This window comes from Nyctereutes procyonoides, unplaced genomic scaffold (genome assembly GCF_905146905.1).
Source record: "Nyctereutes procyonoides isolate TBG_1078 unplaced genomic scaffold, NYPRO_anot_genome, whole genome shotgun sequence".
NCBI lineage: Eukaryota > Metazoa > Chordata > Mammalia > Carnivora > Canidae > Nyctereutes > Nyctereutes procyonoides.
Window position 1 is genome coordinate 11,866,910 of NW_026575140.1, and position 8,515 is coordinate 11,875,424.

At 41.6% G+C, this 8,515-nt stretch overlaps 1 protein-coding gene across 4 annotated transcripts; it reads left to right on the forward strand.

The window, feature by feature from the left end:
• Positions 1-650: 650 nt before the first annotated feature.
• Positions 651-8,164, forward strand: CMTR2 (cap methyltransferase 2). 4 transcript variants are annotated; one of them, XM_055307033.1, is made up of 2 exons: positions 651-722; positions 4,503-8,164. In XM_055307033.1, exon 2 carries the CDS (start codon positions 4,522-4,524, stop codon positions 6,820-6,822), a length of 2,301 nt encoding a protein of 766 aa, XP_055163008.1. In that variant the 5' UTR covers positions 651-722; positions 4,503-4,521; the 3' UTR covers positions 6,823-8,164. The 4 variants fall into 4 exon arrangements, 3 of the variants coding, with proteins under 3 accessions (XP_055163008.1, XP_055163009.1, XP_055163010.1); XR_008662002.1 differs by lacking the exon at positions 4,503-8,164 and adding an exon at positions 1,090-2,252 and having other exon boundaries at positions 673-722; XM_055307034.1 differs by lacking the exon at positions 651-722 and adding an exon at positions 748-902.
• Positions 8,165-8,515: the final 351 nt, after the last annotated feature.

Here is an 8,515-nt window from a genome sequence, read left to right on the forward strand (position 1 = left end):
AAAGATTTTATTTATTCATGAGAGACACAGAGAGGCAGAGACACAGGCAGAGGGAGAAGCAGGCTCCCTACAGGGAGCCTGATGAGGGACTAGATCCCAGGACCCCGGGATCACGACCTGAGCCAAAGGCAGAGGCTCAACCTGACCCACCCAGGTGCCCCTAAAATATATATATATAATCAATATATAAAATATATCAATATACTATTATTTATAGCATATCAATATTATAAATATTATATATCATATTTGATATGATTTTATGTGATATTCCATATCATATTTAACCTCATATTGTTTTTAGAGCACGAGTTTTAACTCAGCCTGTATTAGGAACCAACTTTTGCCAGACAAGGTTAGAAAGCTTCCCCGCCCAGGGCCGGGTGGGCGGAGGCAGCGTGTCCCGAGGCAGCGTGTCCCGGACAGGTTGGCCCCGCCCCGCCCGCCCCGCCCCCTTCTCCGCGGGGGCGGGGCCAAAGGACGCTCCACCTCCGCGAGCGGCTTCCGTTGCCATGGGAGCCGTGGGCAACGAGGCTGGCGTCCCCAGCACCCCGCGGAGGAGAAGCGAAACCCAGCGAGCGAGGGCTTGGGCGCTACGAGAGTCGCCGGCGTGCGTGACGTTGACGCGTGACGCCAGCCCGGCCTCGAGGCGCGTGCGCAATGTGTGTGTCGGGGCCCTCGGGCCGCGGTCGGCCGGCGTTGGGCGGCGGCGCTGCCTGGAGGTGGGTTCCCGCTGCCGGGGGCGCGAGGGCGCGTCTGGGCCAGTTTCCCGGCCTTTCGGGGCGCCGCCTACCTCCACTGCGGCCGGGGGCGCCGGCGCCGCACGCCCCGAGCAGCGGCCGTTCCGGGAAGCGGCCCCGGGAGCGGAAGCGGAGGACGGTTCCCTCGAGTGAGGAGAGGAAGTGAGGCGCTACCTCTCCCCCGGGGCGGGGCGGGGCGGGGCGGGGGGCGAGGTGAGGTGGGCGTGAGCGGAGGTAATCAGGCCCGGGTTCCGAGGCCGGTCCGGGAGGGGGCGCAGGGCGTGGGCCGGGGGTTCCTCCCGGGGTCCGGCCGCTCGCCCGAATGGAGCTTGGGACTCCCTTCCGTCAGGTGAAACGGGATCTTGGGTGCCCCGGCCCGAAGTAGCGAAGGCGCTAGATGACACTCTGGCTGTTCCTGCCAGTGTCGCTGGGAGCAGACGTGCGGGAGGTAACTTCTAAAACTCCTTAGTCGACGTTAATTGGAGAGAGCACAGCTGATGAGGTCTCGTGCGTTTTGTGTCAGGCCGACGGATTTTGCAGGTATTTCCTTCGAGGCTTCGGGCTGCATGACTTCCTGCCTGACTGCAAAATAGGAGCGCTACTGCCGACCCTCCTCGCAGAGCTGTGATGCCACAGAGCTCGATGGCGTGCTCAGTGAAAGGCGCAGAGGAATCTGCGGGAAACTTTTTCCTCTATAAACCACGTGTTTTTTTTTTATTTTTTTTATTTTTGGTTATTGCATTGGTCATGCCCGAGTGAGGTTGAAGTGCATTATCATGACTCATTCAGAACCTAATCAGACGAGTGCCGTTTGTGCTAACATTTATTCGTTAAATATTCACTGTTTACTGTGTCCTAAGCACTGTTATAACCTCGGTGTGATAAATGAATCAACAAAACCAAGATCTTTGCCCTGTGGAGCTTAGATTCTATTTTTTGGGGGGAAGACAGTAATAAACATAATAAGCAAACGAACTATATGTTAGAAGGAAAAAAAGAGTGTCATGGGGAAAAAAAAAAGTACAGCAAGGTCCTTCCCTTTACCATTGGTATTGCAAAATGCAATTAGGATGTTGGGGGTAGGTTTCATAGAGAAATTGCATGTGAGTAAATACGTGAGCTGTGCAGGTCATCTGAAGGAAGAGCGTTCCAGGCAGAGGGGTTGCCCAGTGCACAGGCTTACAGGTTGCAGTGTACCTGGTGCTTCAGTGAACAGCAAGAAAGCTTGCCTGGCTGGAAGAGAACGAATATGAGGAACAATTGACAATTAGGTTAGAGATAGGTTGGGCCCAGTTGGAGGGCAGAAATGCTTCAAGGTCCTTGGAGGTTATTGTAAGGACTGTGGCCTTTACTTTGAGTGAAATGGGGAGCCAAGGGAGACAAAGATAGAAGAGACCAGTTAGAAGGCTTTGGCAGTAGCCCCGCAGAAAATTGACAGTGTCTATAGGAGGCTGGTAGGTGGAGGTGGGTGAGCGTGTGGCTTGAGCCTGGGAATTTGATAGGAGGAAAGAAAGGTGGGATTGTAGACCTGAACATTATTCAATATATACATGTTCAATATTTATAGTTTATATATAAATACATAAGATATATAAACACATAAGATATATGTAATACATAATTTATATATAAATACATAAAATACATTTGTGGTACACAAATCAAGATTCAAATGATTCAAATCAATGATTTAAATCATTGAATCATTTTAGTTTTTCTCATGTAAAGATAATTATCTATTAGCTTAGGCAAGATTTCAGAGCTTACCTACAGCCATTAATTAGTATGTGAAGTTAGACTAAAATCAGACTTTTTCCAAAATAGAATATAGTTGCGATCTAAACATGGTCATAGTTTCCAGTAAGCACAGTGTGAATTAAGACAGAATAACTTGTAATAAACTTTCATTTGATTTTATTTAGGTTTTTTTTTTAATTTTTTTTTTTTTTTAATTTATGATAGTCACACACACACAGAGAGAGAGAGGCAGAGACACAGGCAAAGGGAGAAGCAGGCTCCATGCACCGGGAGCCCGACATGGGATTCGATCCTGGGTCTCCAGGATCACGCCCTGGGCCAAAGGCAGGCGCCAAACCGCTGCGCCACCCAGGGATCCCTTATTTAGGGTTTTAATGAATGTGACAATGCTTCATTTTTGTCTTTCAGAAATCTGTCTGAATATAGCTTCTAACAGTAAGTAAGATGTAAGTAAGTAAGATGTATATCAGTATACTTCTCTATGGACAAGGTATTGATGGGCAAGTGTGACTACTAACTAATAATTTATGTGTATTGTAAGTACATTGTGGCAAACAAAAATGACTAAGAAGATACTTGTTACCTCAAGAAGCTTATAGGCTAGTGGAGTACACAGGGTTGTAAATACTTTAAACAAAATAGAAGAGGATGAGAAAAGTGTGCTAAAATACAGTACAAAACAAATGGTAATAGAATACAGCCTTCTATATATTATTGTATTTTTTGTGGCATTAGCTCATTTTTATTTCCCATCTTAATCACACATTGGCTTTTTGTGGGTTGGTGGTTTTTTTTGTCAATTTTTTGTGTTTGACACTTTAGATACTTTTTGAAAAACTGGTGTAGCATTGAATATGCTGAGTAAACGTGGAACTTTTGAATTAAAGCACCTATTATTAACATTGAGCCAACAAGTCCTAGGTAATACTTAGAGCTCTATCTGCTGGAATTTATAACTTAGGCCAACACTGTGCCATTAAGCCATGCTTCTTTCCATTATATCTCTTTCCCTCTCTAGTGGACAGATGTTTTTGGTTTCTTAGTGTTAAAACACAGAATGTAGGGTGACTGTTTATAATTTGTATATTCGGTGAGGATATTTCTTCAATTTGAAGATCCTTTATCAAAGTGTGACATGTTTTAGTGGCAAGAAGATGTAATATTTTATAGTGGAGGCATGGAGCTATCGGAGCAGATAAGACAGGGATTTTGTTCAGAGACATGCCAGGTTGAATATAGTTGTTTCAGCATTGAGCTGAACAGAGGCTGACCAGTCAAGTACACAACAGGTAACAAGCAGTATGGTGATGAGAGTGTTAGTTTGTGGCCTGTAAAGGTGATTGGGTACCACCAAAGTACGTGTCTTAGCAAGAGTGAGAGATCTGGACAGAAGGCGTATTTGGCAGTCCTTGTTAGTGAATAAGTATGTGGTGGCTGAGAGGCCTGGTAGCAATACCAGTACTGGATTCAGGTGTAGAGTCTTCTGGAAGGAGGTGAGATTTGGAGGGACCTTAAAAAAGCTAAAAGTCATTTGTTAAAGCTTGATCAAAGGTCAAGGGATGAATCTTAGCCTGGGAGTGCATTTGGGGCCATGTGGGTGGTGTCTCAGCCATGGGTGGAGGAAAATTTTGGGGAGGAGCTAGATGGATTACTATGGTAACATGAGCTGCCATCACTGATGAATATTCATTGGTGTATGCTTTTTATATGCTAGCATGTTTATTCCTCATCCAAAAATATGATATCCTAACTTTTAAATAAGAAACAGGCTTAAAGATGTAATTTGCCCAAGGCCACGTTTTAACTGGATTTAAGCTCAAGTCTGTTGGATGTAAAAGCCTTTACTCTTTCTTTATTCCAAATTGCCTCACTATGTAACAGAATGTGCTGACATTAGCTTTTCCATTTTATGTGGTTTGTCATGAGTGTGATGGGATTTGCTGTGGATGAGATTTCACTCACTAATAAATTTGATTGATTTAATCATGTGTTTTCTTTTTCTAGATTTTAATTTAATTTGAAAATGAGTAAGTGCAGAAAGCCACCACTGGGTTCAAGTCCTGAGACATTCAGCCCAGATGTTCTTGCTGACATTTTTGAACTCTTTGCCAAGAACTTTTCTTATGGCAAGCCACTTAATAATGAGTGGCAGTTACCAGATCCCAGTGAGATTTTTACTTGTGACCACACGGAATTTAATACATTGCTTGATTTGAAGAACTCCCTAAATGAAGTAAAAAACCTACTGAGTGATAAGAAATTGGATGAGTGGCATGAACACACTGCTTTCACTAATAAAGCTGGAAAAATAATTTCTCATGTGAAAAAATCTGTGAACGCTGAACTGTGTACTCAAGCATGGTGTAAATTTCATGAAATTTTGTGCAGTTTTCCACTTATTCCACAGGAAGCTTTTCAGGATGGAAAACTGAATTCTCTACACCTTTGTGAAGCTCCTGGAGCTTTTATAGCTAGTCTCAATCACTATTTAAAATCCCATCGATTCCCCTGTGATTGGAGTTGGGTAGCTAATACTTTGAATCCATACCACGAAGCAAATGACAATCTTATGATGATTATGGATGACCGACTTATTGCAAATACCTTGCATTGGTGGTACTTTGGTCCAGATAACACTGGTGATATCATGACCTTGAAATATCTGACTGGACTTCAGAATTTCATAAGCAACATGGCTACCATTCACTTGATCACCGCAGATGGGAGTTTTGATTGCCAAGGAAACCCAGGTGAACAAGAAGCTTTAGTCTCTTCTTTGCATTACTGTGAAGTTGTCACTGCTCTGATGACTCTTGGAAGTGGTGGCTCTTTTGTTCTGAAGATGTTTACTTTGTTTGAACATTGTTCCATAAACCTGATGTACCTGCTAAACTGTTCCTTTGACCAAGTCCATGTTTTTAAACCTGCTACTAGCAAGGCAGGGAACTCAGAAGTCTATGTGGTTTGTCTTCGCTATAAGGGAAAAGAGGCAATCTATCCTCTGTTATCTAAGATGGTGCTAAATTTTGGAACAGAAATGACCCAGAAAGCCCTCTTTCCCCATCATGTGATCCCTGAATCTTTTCTTAAAAGGCATGAAGAATGTTGTATGTTCTTTCATAAATACCAGCTCGAGACTATTTCTGAGAACATTCGTCTGTTTCAGTGCATGGGAAAAGGAGAACAAACAAAGCTGAATAATTTAAGGGACTGTGCTGTTCAATATTTCATGCAAAAGTTTCAGTTGAAGCCCCTTTCCAGAAATAATTGGCTAGTGAAAAAATCTAATATTGGTTGTAGTACAAATACAAAATGGTTTGGACAGAGGAACAGATATTTTAAAACATATAATGAAAGGAAAATGCTGGAATCCCTTTCATGGAAAGATAAGGTGGCCAAAGGATACTTTAATAGTTGGGCGGAAGAACATGCTGTGTATCATTCTGGACAAAGTTCTCTCTTAGAAGGGACAGCTTCCAATCTTGAGTGTCACTTATGGCATATTTTAGAGGGAAAGAAACTCCCAAAGGTAAAGTGTTCTCCTTTCTGTGATGGTGAAATTTTAAAGGCTCTTAATGAAGCGATTGAAAAGTCTTTAGGAGGAGCCTTGAATTTGGATTCCAAGTTCTGGCCCAAACAGCAGTATTATTGTCCTTGTCACATTTTTACGGAAGACCTGATATTTTCTGAGTTGTTTAGCCTTACCACGTGCCTTCAGGATGATCAGGTCATAGAACCCAGCAACCAGATAAAGTGCCTGCTTGTGGGCTTTCCAACTCTCCGTGATATCAAAACGCATATACCGCTGGAAGTTCAACTCCTGGAATCGGCTGAACTCATGACTTTCAGCTGTTCATTGCTTCATGATGGAGACCCGATTTACCAGCAACTGTTTTTGGACTGTCTTCTACATTCACTGCAGCAGCTTCATACAGGAGATGTTATGATTTTGCCTGTACTTTCTTGTTTTACAAGATTTATGGCTGGTTTGATCTTTGTACTCCACAGCTGTTTTAGATTCATCACATTTTCTTGTCCTACTTCTTCTGAGCCCCTGAAGACCTGTGCAGTCCTGCTGTGTGTCGGTTATCAGGACCTTCCAAATCCAGTTTTCCAGTATCTGCAGAATGTGAAAGAATTATTGAGCTCTTTGCTTAAATCTGACGCACCCCAGCAGGTTTTACAGTTTGTACCAATGGAGGTGCTCCTTAAGGGGGCCCTACTTGACTTTTTGTGGGATTTGAATGCTGCCATTGCTAAAAGGCATTTGCATGTAATTATTCAAGGAGAGAGAGAAGAAATCATTGGCAGCCTTCAGCTATGACATAGAACTTGTCTTTTCTGAGATTTGACTTTATGGCTTACAGTTTCCATTGTTATTTCAGTCCTTTGCTATTTAAAACCTTTCATGTGGGGGAAAGGCCAAATTCTGCATCATGGAAAGTCTTATTATTTCTGGAAAACCACCAGCTAGTTCTGATCTCATATATACGCCCATAGGCATAGAGTTTTCCATGTGGTGCAATCTATGCAGTGGTGATATTCAACCTCAAATATGACATGTGCGTATAGGGTTGGGATGGACACACCCATACTTAAGCAGTTTACTTGGTATTTTTTATCTGTTTTAAGAGTCACACCCATGTGCCTTCATTCGGATTAGATTTTTTTTCCCAACTAATTTCCTCAGTGGCTCATGCTGTTAATAAATTGAGAGAGGCTTTGATGAAAGGTGAACCACGGATTTTAATACTGACCATGTCAGTTACGAATTTGGGGAACTCCTTTTGCCAGATGCTCAATATGTGCCATTCCTTGCCCTTAGGCCACTGACCCAATTTACTTGTGTAGTTGTTTTATGTGTATTTTAATGACCACAACCATTCAGCCAGAAAGGATATCAGGATAGCTTCAAACCAAAGAATCATGTTTAAAATAATGAAAAAAATCACTGTGTCTAATACACTCCTGTATCATGAAAAACTTTCTTTTACAACAGTGTAGTGATTTTTAACTCCCAGGAGATGATCTCTGAGCTAATTTTTTTAGATTGTAAAATATTGTGTATGGACTCATATTGGGGACATATGAATGTAATGAACATAGTGAATCCTGAAAAATTTTTTTAACACTTCTGGAATGATGGTTCAGCACCTAAAATTTTTAAATCTTATTTCTTTGAAAGTGGCACTTTACCAAAAGATTGACCATGAGATAGCTATTTTATCAGTTGTGTTTGGTTTCTTGAGAGTTCGAGTATTTGACAGCGTAAATGAGCTTTTCTGGCAAACTGTATTAAGCAGATCGTCATTACTCTGCAATTCCACAAAGTGGAGAATGTTTATATTCTCACATATGTATTTTAGACATATTTGTTAGTTATATAAAAAATAGATGTATTCTCTGATGTATTTGGTTGATAAATATTAATCTGAATTTCTTTCATGTTCTTTGCTATTTTGAGTTCCATTATAGATTCATGAATAAAGTCATTAGCAGAGAGATTTTGTGTTCGTCTTTTTAAAAGAGAATCATGGGGGAAGTTAAAAATATAACTTGGAAACATTTTTTTAAAGGAAGGTTTGAATGGGAGTTAATGTTCCTTCATTTCCTCTGATTTGTATTCATTAAAATTTAGTCCTTAATATTGTAATATTTATGGAATTTCTACTTCGGGAAAGAAACTGAATACTTAAGGGAGGGGAGGAGTAGGGGTAGATTGAGTTCTTGCTAGGGTGGGTGTGAGGGCCTGGAGGTAGATTTCCAAAGAAATGTAATTTCTTACTGGTGACTTTGTGAAAGCAGTTCTAATTGTATAGTGATAGAAGTCTGACAGAAAATTTATACAAGATTACCAGGAGAGAATTAAAAACTATTCTTGGAAAAACATTTTGCACTTAATATGCTTTGATTGGTTTGGTCTAATACAATGACACAGTTTATTGTTGCTTATTTTAACTAGTTCATTTGAATGTGAAGTTTGAAAGCCTAGGTCCAGACACTGGTATTAAAACTTT

Excerpts from the sequence above, each read along its gene's own strand:
- CMTR2 (XM_055307033.1), top strand. The coding sequence starts at position 4,522 with ATGAGTAAGTGCAGAAAGCCACCACTGGGTTCAAGTCCTGAGACATTC.